General features: G+C 35.2%; 1 protein-coding gene across 1 annotated transcript; it reads right to left on the reverse strand.

Moving 5' to 3' along the window:
- Positions 1–4,849: 4,849 nt before the first annotated feature.
- LOC135130152 (uncharacterized) lies at positions 4,850–6,234 on the reverse strand. Its single transcript, XM_064057495.1, has 2 exons — positions 5,982–6,234; positions 4,850–5,894 (listed from the first exon to the last, which is right to left on the reverse strand). The coding sequence occupies exon 2, from the start codon at positions 5,884–5,886 to the stop codon at positions 4,930–4,932; it is 957 nt and encodes a 318-aa protein (XP_063913565.1). The 5' UTR covers positions 5,887–5,894; positions 5,982–6,234; the 3' UTR covers positions 4,850–4,929.
- Between the last annotated feature and the right edge of the window lie 8,027 nt (positions 6,235–14,261).

Consider the following 14,261-nt stretch of genomic DNA (forward strand, 5'->3'; position numbering starts at 1 on the left):
TCTGAAGTCGGAACTGGTTAACCTGAATATGCTGAAGGATGATTTCGACGGTAAGATTAGTCAAACATTGGATAAAATTGAAAAAAGTGCGGTCACGTTTCCAATCTGCCTATTTCATGAAAGATCACTGATAAGTTCGATACAGATTAACAAAGACGTTGAAAGAAATATCTTTAAAAACTCTGTCTAGTAGAAACATAGACGCTTTGGGGTTGCTATAGATGTAAACAATGTACAAAGACCAAGACAATGTGCTGATTGGTAATAGTGACAACAAGATCCACGTTAAAGACAATTACCTACTTTTAACTGGGTGTTCCGGGTAAAATAACGCAAACCTGGATTATTATTTTTTCCTAGATGTACATAATGCGAGACGTTTAGAGATATTTAATGGCAAGTCCCATTTGACGAAAAATAAAATATTAATTCTAGTATTTAAAATGAGTTATAAAAGCAAACTATATATTTCTCTAAATTTTCAATTGTAAATGTACACCTTTGATCGCTTAAAACACTTTTAAGTTTTGAAAACGTGCGTTCCACATCACAAGAATTGATGGGTGTAAAATTAAATATTGAACAATCTACGTTTTCATTTATGTATGTATTGTTGGTAGCATTTCCATTACCGCAAATTACGTTATTTACTGAACATATAAAATCGTATCCTGGATTCTTTTTTAATAGAGAACATAATTTTTGGAACGCCATTTCCCCCACCTTTCCTGGTGTGTTTTTTAAAGATGTATACACTTTTTCCACAATTTTCATACTTTGGTTTAATTTTAAACCTATATTTTCTAATTGTTCTATTGCACCAGCAATAATTTTAAAGTGAGGTTTTAATGTACAAGAGTTCATTTTTAACGTTTGCTTTATTCAGGAATTTTTGAGCTTTTTTAATGCTTTGTGCATTTGTTTTTTTCAAATGACACAACCTAAAAATATTCAATATAAGAATGATAGTAAACAAACCATTATATATTTACTGGCTTGTTTTAAAACATGAAAGTGTTCTGCATTAAACAATGCTGCTTGAATCCAAGTGCCCCACCTGGTTAATACAGGTTCAGGTGGGAGAGGTGTATTTGGTAAACTGTTTTTATAAAACTCTACACTTATTGGTGCTTTACTTAACATTGCTAATTATTCCATTGGCATCTGGATAATTCAGTCTAATTGTTTCAGACACTAAATGTAACCCATGTGCCATACATGTTAAGTGTGTTATATTTTCATAAAACACCTTCAAATTAGTACCAGTTTTGATCATGTATGAAGCACCATCTGATACAAACCATTTAACTTTTTTGTGTTCAGTTCCTTTTGGCCACAATAAAGCTGCAAATTAACAATTAAATAAATTATAATAATTTCAATGCTTAAAATTATCTGTAGCACACCCAATGATTCATTTATAAATCTCGAGATTGTGTTGCTATTAGTTTTATCAAGCTGCTTCAAAGCTCGTAGAAATGGACGGCCAGCTTCTTCAGAAGATAACTTTCCAATTACTTACTAAATGGGCTATGTTTCTTCCTAATCTGTCTAATTTATTTAATTACCTGTAAATTATAAAATTTATCTTAAAAAGTGTTTAAATAAAAACTCTAGTGCTTACCATGTCGTAATCTTTTGGTAAATAATTTTTTCTCAGAGTACTTTCTGAGGGTAAATACCTTCCTGTATATTTACGCATACAATTTTTAAACTCAGGACCACTAACTTTATTCCATGGAATGTTTGCTGCGGTAAATGCCCTACATAAATCGGTGCAAAAATGCGTAAAATCATTGTTGGAACTAATGTTTAATAAAGTCTGTTTACTGGATTTATTCTTGTTCTTTTTATGTGCATCGCCACTGCCGTGTTGTTCAAAGTGTGTTTTTTTTTCGCACTTAAACTAGGAAACAAAAATGTGAACATAATTCAAGCTTCAGTATTTTAAATGTTCACTTACAATTTTTCCACACACTTGCAGAATAACTCATTGTCTCTGGTTGAAGAAAATTAGTGTCCAAATTATTCCCTAACCATAATTTGATTTTAACTTTCATGGATGATTTTACCTTAGGCATTTTGAGGATTCTTTACTGTATGGACAAAAATCAAAACCGGCCCCAGCACACTCACTAACACACAAAGACACTCAGTATCACTAACAATAAACTTCTGAAATAAAATGTTTTTTCAGAGATTCACCTCCTTCCGGCTATAATCTAAATGAAATGCAGGCCAGCGGTGTCAGTTGGCGACACCAACCCGTACCATTAAACTCAAGGGCGTTGTTTACAACCCATTTTTACACAATATGTCAGCCAAAGCAATAAATTCACGGAAAGTCTCTATTGTGCAAGCACGTCCGCTTCGTTGGTCATGGAATCCTATTTTAAGCCTTTTAAAATTTACAATTAGGTCGTTTAATTAACACTTTAGGTCTCTAACGGTAAATTAGGCATTTTAGGTAGTAATAAATGGGCGTTAAATAAACAGAATTTTTTAAATTCGGATAAAAATGTAAATTTCGTTGCAATGCCTGAAGGACATAGATATAAAAGGGCAAAAAACCTAAGATCCAAACCCTACTGATTATAAGCTGTTGGGGTTTGGATTTTCAATAGATTATTATTATTTTTAATTACTTATTGCTGCTTCGTTTTTACTTCCCGAGCGTAAGCGAAAGTATAGTAATCGAGTCCATTGGACGAATGGCCACGTTTATATTTTCTAGACGTTTCATGACCCTTACAGTATGAAAAATGTAGTCTCTCGTTTCCGTCTATCTGTTTGTCTGACTGTCTGTCTGTCTGCCTGTCTGTCTGTCTGTCTGTATCCATTTTTATTAGACACGTAATCTCCGAAAGTGCTGGACCGATTGTTGTTAAATTTTGTACACATAACTAGAAGTATCATGTAGATGGTACAAGATACTCATATCAGGGTGGTTTGCTAATCCGCTTTGAGTTTTTTCCTAATCGCCCAAATTTTTGCAAAAACATAATGCACGGTATAATAGTAGTTTACCATTACCATAAAACATGCCGGTCGTAGCCTGGTGGTTGAGCTTGAAAAATACGGACAAACTTGGCTCTCAGTTTTTTCATTTCATTTTTCTCTCGCACTTTTTCGAAAACGTGAGAATACGCCCGCCTTTATTAAATGTAATGTATTAATTAAGGCGTAGATTAAGTGTACAGTTGCTAAAGTAGGAAGTAGGTTAATAATAGGATGTTAAGGAACGACACTGCGCATCTGCGCATGGGGTAGGTACTGATGTTCTTTGCAAGGACTCGCTCTCTTCGAGACAGACAGTCGAGTAGGTAAGACATGAATTTGTGAGTGGCTCAATAATCACAAATCAACACATGCTCGTTTTATTGATACTTATCAAAAAGCAAACATGTTGCTCCGAACCAATAGAAAATCATGGTCTTTCCTGAAAATCAATTCTTATTGGTTGAAAACGTCATTCACAAAGCTGTGGTTTCTAGAAATCGTTTGGTTGCTACTATATTAAGACGTAATCACAAATAGTTGCTATATTGTATTTGTTGTTTATTGTACTTCAGGGGCGAGTAAGTTCTTTCCAAATAATCTTAACACAACTTTTTGATTTTAATCACTTCGCCGGACCATTACCTTCTAAATCAAAAAATCATTTACGAAGACCTACGAGGGTTCAAAAAATTCAGAACATCAAAGTGTACTAGAAACCACAGCTTAACTTACCAACCTTTGGCAAACGTTGTAAGAATTAACCACATTTTGAAGACGTAAAACATTCCACAAACTGATGCAAAGCTACACAACCAAACGAAGATGGCTTTATCGAAATGGAGAAAGGTTTTTCTTATGAGTCCAAATCCGAAAGTTATTCTAAAATTAGTTGTTGTTTTACTGTTGTTTCTATTCGTTCTTTTACCTTCCTGTTATGAAGTACTCTCTTTCCAGTGTGTGGATAGAAAAACAGATGAAGAAGATGGCCAAGAAATTGTAAAGATTTCGAGTCTGAGAATGGTCGAATATGTCGGTCAGTACGGAATTCCGAATAACGAATTTCTTTTCTGTTTTACTAAAAAAGAACCAGATTTGGGGGTCATCTGTGATTCTCTTAATACGTACGTTTTTTCCTTTTTGGGATACATGATTAATTGACAAATGAGTAAGCGCTATGTAATTTTAAAATAAATTTAAAGCTGTTGCTTTTCAGGTTTATAGATGTAATTTTTTTTAATAAAATAAGTGTAAAATTACAAGAAAAACTGGTACAAGATTAATTAATTGTATCAAATACATTAAATCAAATTACACAAAAAAGTCTGTAGAAGTACGATTACAATACCTCAGGGGCCAGATATGTGGTCCTAGCCTACTTCCTTTTCATAGTCGTGCACTTATTGTATATCTGCCACAATTTCTTGAAAGATGTAGCGATTTTTGTTAACATTCAAACGAAAAAATAAGTTAAAACCGACTCGATTTTTTTTTTTTTTCAAAAAATGCATATACACACAGATTTGCTTCTAAATTAACCCCCTCCAAAGTGTCGTATTTGTTTTATTGTAAAATGAATAAAACAATTGTTTGTCAACATTTTTTTCGCACTTTTTCCCTATACACAATACCTGGTGTTCCCAGGTAGATCAGGCAGACTGTTCATTATTTACTCATATTTTCTATCGAAACTACCAGGTAGAACTACAAAGTGCATCAAACACTTCATGATTTCCGTTTAAAAGTTGACGGAAAATGCGTAATCTCTGACAAGTGTCAGAAAAACAGTATCTTCGTCGTTAACAACAAAGACAACCGGGGTTTGGGAGCTAAATATATCTACACATACAAGTTACTTAATGTGTTATTTATTGTTAATTAAATCAGAAAAATCAGGTAGTTTGTTACACTAATGCATTAAGATAGATATTTTTACACATTCCAATGGTCCATAATTTTACCGATGTCATTTCTTATGGTAAAATACATCTTACATCTCATCTCAAATAAGATACTACTGCAATTATAGTTTTCAAAAATGGTTTTCAATAGCAGACTGTCAAAATCAGCGTCCCTGTTGGCCCTCAGATGTTCCGCTATGTTTAAAATAAAAGCGTTATAATCGGGCCAACAGACTTTGTTCATATTTCTTTCTTGTAAAACTGTGATGATAAATAATCTTACACTCAATATCTGATTTATGAACTCTGCCGAAACAAAGAGTGAGTGTTCTGTGGTCAGGGAAACTGGTTCAAACATCAGCATTTTGTCTGGGCAGAGTTTTACACTATAATTTTTTAACACACATAAAATTCTTCTATACGATATTTGCTGGATTTCACTCACTTTATTCTGGATTTTCTTAGTGAACTGGACAAATTCTCTCAAGTTGAAATCGATGTATTCAGTTTCAGTCAGGTTGTACAATCTACATACAACCTCACCTGTAGGCATTTTAAATCCTACAGTTACACTAGCATCTCCAGAGGGCGAAAGTTTGAAAGTATTAGGGTTCAAGAGTAGATTCTTCTCTCTAGGTATGTGCAGCATTTCTTCTTTTCGTCGTTCTTCCGCGGCCAACCGTAATTCGTGCTCTTCAATAGCTTTATTAAAAATATCATCTTGGTTGTCGTTCAGCTGGCTCTCCTCCAACACACTGGCTTTGTTGTTGTTGATTGGTGGAATACATCGTTCGATCACATCATCAATGACTTCCTCCAAACTGGAACTACCAACATTCCCGGCTTCTTTTACACTATCACCATTACTGTCGCCGACTTTCACCAAAACTTTGCTCATAATTTTCAGCTTTTTCGACTTATGATCGTCGAAGTCGGTGAAGATTTTCACGTCCGTGCTATATTGAGTAAAACCACGTTTTCCAGACATTATTTTTTCTAAAAATAAATAACTTATAACAAATTACGACTGAAATAACAACGACGATAATGACGTCAATAAAAACAAGGAGAATTAGCTATTACGTGTATTCTTAAATCTACACTTTCACCACTTAGATGGGATGTTGTATTTTCTGAGCCTGATACTGGTACTTAGTTAGGGCCCTGCACTTTCTAAAGGGAGCGGCAAATTAGAGCTCGCTAGAAATTAAAGGTGTGTCAAAATGCACTAATTGCTACTATGCTACTGACGATAACGTATAAATTTGAAGATGAGATGAGATTAAAGATTATTCTTATCGTTATCAGAATTATCAGATTGTCAAAGGAGACAAATTTATAATGTTCAATTTAAAAAAAAAAAATATTCCAACAATCAACTACCTACATGATTTGTCGAGAAACCTTGACCACATTTGATAATATTGAACGACTCTTTAAAGAGCTTGCAATCATGGCCACAGAGTTGGGAGTCACTACCAAAGGAAAAAAGCGGTTTAAGTTACTTGAAAACAAATTATGAACGATTCGAAAGACAATTAAATTTCCACAAGTACGTCTGAAGTCGGAACTGGTTAACCTGAATATGCTGAAGGATGATTTCGACGGTAAGATTAGTCAAACATTGGATAAAATTGAAAAAAGTCCGGTCACGTTTCCAATCTGCCTATTTCATGAAAGATCACTAATAAGTTCGATACAGATTAACAAAGACGTTGAAAGAAATATCTTTAAAAACTCTGTCTAGTAGAAACATAGACGCTTTGGGGTTGCTGTAGATGTAAACAATGTACAAAGACCAAGATTTTTCCTCGATGTACATAATGCGAGACGTTTAGATATATTTAATGGCAATAACTAAACAGATAAATTAATTTTCAAGATTCTTTTGCAACTGAACAGATGACGTGAAATGGTTTTGTAACCACAAATATAATTGGGTGTCATCTGCAAAATATATACCTACATACGCTAGATTTAACACAATATGGTAATTTATGAAATGCTTGTATTCCAAATCACGATACACCACCTTTTCGTCATTTAAATTGGTGCTCTATTTGACTGATTGTGTAATTCATAAGTGTTTAAGCCAATCAAAATATTTCATTTTTTTAGAAACCGATTTTTTAATAATAATCGATTATGCGGTTGACCATGATATAATCGATTTTGTGTTACGTTAGGTCTACTTTGTGCAAAAATCAAGTTTTCAGTTTGATAGTTTCTGTAGTTACGGGGGACGCAAGAAGTAAATAATCTAGAACGTGTGCAAAACGAATCGTTTTGGTACAAATTCGACCGAAAAAATTGAGGAAGTGATAGAAAATTAAAACCCGTGAATATCGTGAAAATTGAGACATATATTTGGAAACAAATTGAAGACTTTTGCCAACAGCGAAAATACGAGCTGTGAGCTGAGACGACCAATGAAGAAGTGGAGACTGTTTTGAATGATTGGGCATTGTGAAACGAAAGTATGGGTCTGATAACAAAAAAGGTGTTGCGAAAACTGTATGTAGTGTAAGTGCTAAATTTATTCAAGAAAAATACTTTAAAGAGCACAGTCGGAAAATGGACCTATTCAAAGATTTAGTATTTGAAGGAGCTCGTAAAGCCCGCTAAAAAAAAAGTAAAAGTAGTGACAGCGGTGTGATCGCGTCTCCCAGTTTTTCACCGAATTTCTAGTGATTTATTTGCTTTTTTTTGCGACTTTGGCATCTACTTAACAGGTATTGTACGCTGAATGTATTGGTGAATTACTTGAGTCCTGTCGCCTCCCTGCTCTTATTTAATTACCTGGAGGTCGGTGGTTCCTGAATATTCTACTACTTCTTATCGCTACTTTTTGTCGGTCATTTTATCAGCACATTTTGTTTTTGCGTGTGAGGCGAAGTACTGTGGCGTTAGTTTATCGATTAAATAAATAAATCTCTCCTCTGTTTTTTTTCCTCAATAAACCTACCCGTGGCCCGCTTGTCTGCTTTATAGTTAGTCACCCTGACCGGCCCCTGGGTGCTGAAGAATTTTGTCTCCCTGCTCATCCTATCTCCTGATAAAAATGAGTTCATGTGCAAATCAATGCAGTGTTGATAACAAAAACGCCCCAACGATTCCATGCGATGTGTGCCAAGAGCTTCTCCATTTCAAATGCGCTGGGCTGCCTGACAATGATGTCAAATTTACTCGTAATAAATCGAAATCCATTAAAGTTGTATGCAACTCGTGCAGCAATAACATAGCTCAGTTCAAAGACATTAAGACGCTGATCTCTTCTATTCGCAGTGATTTTAACACTGCTATTGATAACCTTAAGGCTAGCTTTGAAGTTTTGACAAGTCAGAAAACAAAATCTTGTCTTGTTTAACGTATCTGAACAACCGATTAATCTGTCTCGCGATGAAGCTCTGATACGTGACCGTGACTCTGTCAATAACATTCTCTTACAAATTAATTTAGCTTACGACGTTAGCAGTGGATCAATTCAATGTATGGGAAAATATTTAACAGGTAAAAATAGGCCTGTTAAAGTCCTTCTTAAGAGTGAACAAGAGGTACAAAATATTATTCGTTTCGCTAAGCAACTAAAAAATTCGACTCAATATAAACATATATCTGTTTCGTTTGACCGCACTCCAAGGCAGATTGAATACTACAAGCTATTGAAAGATGAATTGTATCTTCGTACTACAAACGGCGAAACTGGCTTGAAAATTAGATATGTTAAAGGCGTTCCAAAAATTTTAAACTAGTACAGACACCCATTTATTGCCGCAGTTCTTCACTTATACTCTACCAAAATGTTCGTGGTTTAAGGTCAAAAATCTCAGATTTCTGTAATACTGTTCATGAAAATGATTTTGATTTAATTGCATTAAGTGAAACTTGGCCTAATTCCGATATTAATAACTCAGAGCTGTTCTCTTGTAATTACACTGTCTTTCGAAAGGACTGGAATGTATTCACTAGAGGTGGTGGTGTACTTTTAGCCGCCAAGAGTTCGTTTAAGTGTAGCGAAATAGATATCAGCGATATAAATATTGCTTTTCCCTCTATAGACTTATTATGTGTGAAAATTAGCGATAATTGTAACAATAAATTATTTGTATTTGTGCTATACATACCGCCTGCTACTTCTCTCCCTTCTTTTAAACTCTTCTTTGATGCACTCAATCAGCTAGCACCACTGCGTTGCAAAAATCAAGTTATCTTTCTTGGTGATTTCAATGTTCCTGAATTCGTAACTAAGAGTAATAGCGGATTTTGTACTACTTTGAATATATTTCAGAATTTCAACAACCTACAGCAATTTAATACTGTTGTAAATAGATATGGAAGGCTCTTGGACTTGATATATTCTAATCTTGAATGTTCTGTTGAAAATGCTATCTGTCCATTGGTCGACGAAGATTTCCATCACCCAGCGCTTGAGCTGAATCTAAATCTCCAATCTGGCAAACCTTCCAGCTCTTTCCGTATGAATAATAGTGTTTCGAACTACAATTTCAAGAAAGCGAACTTTCCGCTTCTCTATGAACTAATTGCAAACGCTGATTGGTCCTTTTTGGAAAATATTAACAATGTCAATTTAGCATGTAAAAAATTCTATAATAAATTGTACAGTCTTTTTGATTTATCTGTTCCGAAATCTGTTTATCGTGATCGCCGGTACTATCCACCTTGCTTCTCATCCGAAATTATAAGCAACTTACGCCTTAAATGGTCTACATACAAACAGCATAAAAAACTCAGAAGTAACCAGTCCTATCACCTATTTAATACTCAGCGTGCAAAATGCACGAAACTTATTAGAGAGGCACACAATCACTACCTTTGATCCCAGCAAATTTTGGGCTCACATCCAAAACAAAAAAGGTTCTACGCGTATCCCGGGAGTCATGTGGTATAACAATGAAAAAATCTGAAATCCTGCAGACATTGTTAACGCCTTTGGCAATTACTTTCATAGTGTATTTATACATTTTACTCCCATCGACCCAGTTTCCTTATCACTTCAACAAGGCGTCTTCAATAATACCGTTTCAGTAAATGAGATCTCCGTTGATGATGTTCGAAAACACTTGCAGCGATCCAAAAATTCGCAAACTACAGGTGTTTATGGTGTTCCCAGTTTTCTCCCACGTGATTGTGCTTCTGTTTTTGCTGCTCCCTTAGCTAAAATTTTCAATCGGATGTTGCAATATTCAACTTTTCCAGATATATGGAAAAAAGCCTTTATATGTCCTGTACTTAAAAAAGGCAAAGCCAATGACGTTACAAACTGCAGACCGATCTCTTTGCTGTGCAATTTTGCGAAATCTTTCGAGTCAATTATTTACGAAACTATTTACAATTCAGTCAAACCTTTTATCTCTCCGTATCAGCAGGGCTTTATGGCTAACCGTTCAACGGTCTCGAATCTTGCTGTTATCTCCCAGTATTTGTCGGATTCCCTGGATGATAAATGTCAGGTCGATGTAATATACACTGATTTCCAAAAAGCTTTTGACAGGATTGATAATTACGTTTTACTGGAAAAGCTCAGCCGTTTCGGTTTCTCCGAACCACTATTAAAATTGATTCAATCCTATTTATTTGATAGAGAATTCAGATTTAGATATCGTAATTTTACCTCTGTTGCATTTGTACCCACCTCGGGCGTGCCGCAAGGTTCCAATCTGGGTCCATTGCTTTTTCTATTATTTATCAACAATCTTGTAAAAAGTCATTGTTCGCCGACGATTTCAAACTCTTTTCAATCATCAATTCAGTCAGTGATTGTTTTGTTCTCCAACACAATTTAAACTCTGTGACCCGCTGGTGCGACAGCAATCGTCTCCAACTCAATATTTCCAAATGTAGAGTAGTCTCTTACTCAAGAAAACAAGACATTATCACTTACTCGTACAATGTAAATGGTATTCTAATGGAGCGTTCACAAACATTCAAAGACCTAGGTGTAGTTTTTGACAGCAAATTTGCTTTCATTGACCATATTAATACAACCGTTAACAGTGCTTCTAAAATATATGGTTTTATCTATAGTCGCTTTTCCAATGTTGAAACTATTAGATTATTGTTTGGGTCAAGATTGGAATATGCTTCCTTAATCTGGTATCCTATTTATGATGTACATTGTCTTAGTTTAGAATCGGTTCAGAGACGTTTCCTCAAATTTATGGTATATTTAGAAGATGGTATTTACCCTCTGAGAGGTTGTGAGCAATCCCTATTACTGTCGCGTTATAATTTACTATCATTAGAAACTCGTCGTAATATAATTGCTGTTAGATTTGTATATAATCTCTTTCATAACAAAATCGATTGTGCTGAGCTTCTCAGCCAATTCAACTTACCAGTACCTCGCGTAAACTCCAGACAACAGATGCTATTTTACGCTAACTTTAGCAGAACCAATATGTCTATGCGATCGCCTGTTATAATTATGTCCAATTTATTTAATAAAATTTCACACTTATGCGATATGAGCCTTGATTCACTTCGACATATTGTTTCATGTGTTATAAACTTAGAATCACCTTTTTTTCCCCTCCTGCATCTGCCCATCTTATTGTTCAGATGTATATTTATGTCGCAATGAAGCATGTTTATTTCTTTACTATTAATAGTTGCACAATTTATATTTTGTTAGTTTAGTACTGTTACTACTTATTTAGTTGGTGTTTATTTGATCCTGTAAATGGGTGTCATACCTGTTGGAATCAATAAAGTTATTATTATTATAACTAATTCAAGTGCAAGTGTTGAGGTGCTGAGGTGCTTCACCGCAAACCGCTCACTTTAGTATATCTCCAGTTTAACATAAATAGTTTTAAGGATACTAGTTATGTGTGGAAGATTTACTTTGAATCCTTGATCTGCCTGTAACCAGAGAAAACATTTCTATTAATGACATTTGTTAATTTCTAACCTATTTGTTTAGTTTTTGCGTATCGGTAATCTTATCACTAGCTTTTTCTAGCCGCTTACTATTCTGCTGTTCCCCACACGGAAAATCAGTGTGATTTCAACACTGATTACAAGCTGTTGGGGTTTGGTGTTTCAATATATTATTAATATTTTTTATTACTTATTACTGCTTCGTTTTACCTTCCCGAGCGTAAGCGAAAGTATAATAATCGAGTCCATCGGACGAATGGCCACTTTTATATTTTCTCGACGTTTCATGACCCTTACAGTACGAAAAAAGTAGTCTCCTGTTTCCGTCTATCTGTTTGTCTGTCTGTCTGCCTGTCTGTCTGTCTATATCCATTTTTATTAGACACGTAATCTCCGAAACTGCTGGACCGATTGTTGTCAAATTTTGTACATATAACTAGAAGTATCATGTAGATGGTACAAGATACTCCTAATGCACGGTATAATAGTAGTTTACCATTAGCGGTCCGGTCGTGGCCTGGTGGTTGAGCTTGAAAAATACGGACCGGACACCTCTCGTTCAATTCCAAACTTGGCTCTCCGTTTTTTCATTTCATTTTTTCTCCCGCACTTTTTCGAAAAGGTAAGAATACGCCCGTATTTATTAAATAAAAATTATAATAATATTCAGAACAACCTCTTCGATTGTGACTGTCAATAATTTTAGTCCCCTGTTTTGAGGGGACAAACTCATTCAAATCAAAACAACTTTTACTTCCCGAGCGTTGGCTAAGGAAATATAGTATTTGAGTCCATCGGACGAATGGCCACTTTTGTATTTTTTGTCTTGCATTGGTAATGGCCTGTTACTAGTATTATCTATGGTAATCACGGCATTACAGAATTGTTTATTCATCAAATTAAAAATGAGTCTCCCTATTTTCTTGAAACTAGAGAATGCGCCCGGCGATATTTAATAATAATAAAATAATAAATGAAATTTGCGTTCCCGTGGCGCAGGGGTTGACTTTGTTTGTCTAGTTGGGTCCTCAAAAAAAACCAGATGTGCTGTACACAATGTATCACGTACTTAACAATAACACTAATTTCGAAAAACTGCACAACAAAAATGTATCAATCGTACTTGCAGAGTCGTGGTGCCTGCAGAGCTGTCGCCACTTTATTTTACGTCTTTGTATCACGAATAATAATTAGAGCACAACTTCTTGTACCCCTATACCTAATCTCAGTTGATTTGTACAACTGGTTCTCAAGAGATTTAATAACCATTTACACACATTCTAGCGACCCTGTATAAAGGTTATCAGAAAACAAATATTCTTGTACTTCAAGAACGAGGGAAGTTCTGTCTAAGTAACCTTTGGCCATTGTTTTACTTCCCGAGCGTAAGCAAAGGAAGTATTGTCATCGAGTCCATCGGCAGACTCTCTACGTTTACATTTTCTCGACCTTTCATGACCCCTAGAGAACTAAAAAATAGGTCTCACGTTTACGTCCGTCTGTCTGTCCGTCTGTCTGTCCGTCTGTCTGTCCGTCCGTCTGTCCGTCCGTCTGTCCATCGTCTGTCCGTCGTCTGTCCGTCTGTCTGTCGGTATGTCTGTCGGTCTGTCTGTCCGTCTGTCCGTCCATTTGTCTGTTCGTCTGTCTGCCGTCCGGGATTTTTATTAGACAGATAATCTCCGAAAGTACTCGGCCGATTGTTGTCAACTTTTCTTTATGGACTTTTCATATTATGGCAATTAAGTGTGAAAAGTACAGTCGCTCAATCACACGTTATGAAGGTTACATGGCTTGTACCATATGTAATGCAAATTTTCATTTAATATGTGTTGATCTTGATGAGGAAACTTTTGTCCAAGACAAGAAAAATAAAACTTGAATTCCAGGTGTAATGTTTGATGGTGACAATGTTTATAAAACGCAAGAAACTATTATAAACGATTTTGCTAATTTCTTTAGTGGTGTTTTTGCACCAAAAAATGACGCAGAAATCCTTGCAAACAGCAATATTACCTTTACAAATGTTAATATATTTCATATTACTGAAAATAGTATTAAAAAAGTTATTCGTAAATTGAAAAATAATTTAACATCCGGTATCGATCAAATTCCTAGTTTTTTATTAAAAAATTGTGCATCTCAACTCATCAAACCATTAACTTTCCTATTCAATCTTGCACTATCTTCTTTCACATTTCCCGACGTATGAAAAATTGCTCGTACCTGTCAAATTCTCAAATCCGGCGAACCATCTTCCATCTCCAAGCATAGACCAATATCTATTCTCAGTAATGTTCCAAAAGTCTTTGAAATTCTATTGGACTCTTATATCCGCCGAGCCATATCCCAAAATATTTCTTTTGTTTCAACATGGTTTTATGCAGCGCCGTTCGACGGCTACAAACCTCTCATGTTTTGTGCAGTATGTGGTGGAAACTCTTGATGTGATGCCAAGTTGATGTG

Source organism: Zophobas morio, unplaced genomic scaffold (genome assembly GCF_036711695.1).
Source record: "Zophobas morio isolate AGI-343-1 ecotype UQ-CSIRO unplaced genomic scaffold, CSIRO_AGI_Zmor_V1 ptg000017l, whole genome shotgun sequence".
NCBI classification, from domain to species: domain Eukaryota; kingdom Metazoa; phylum Arthropoda; class Insecta; order Coleoptera; family Tenebrionidae; genus Zophobas; species Zophobas morio.

Bases quoted from the DNA above. Each gene is read 5' to 3' on its own strand.
- LOC135130152 (XM_064057495.1), bottom strand. From the start codon at position 5,886: ATGTCTGGAAAACGTGGTTTTACTCAATATAGCACGGACGTGAAAATC.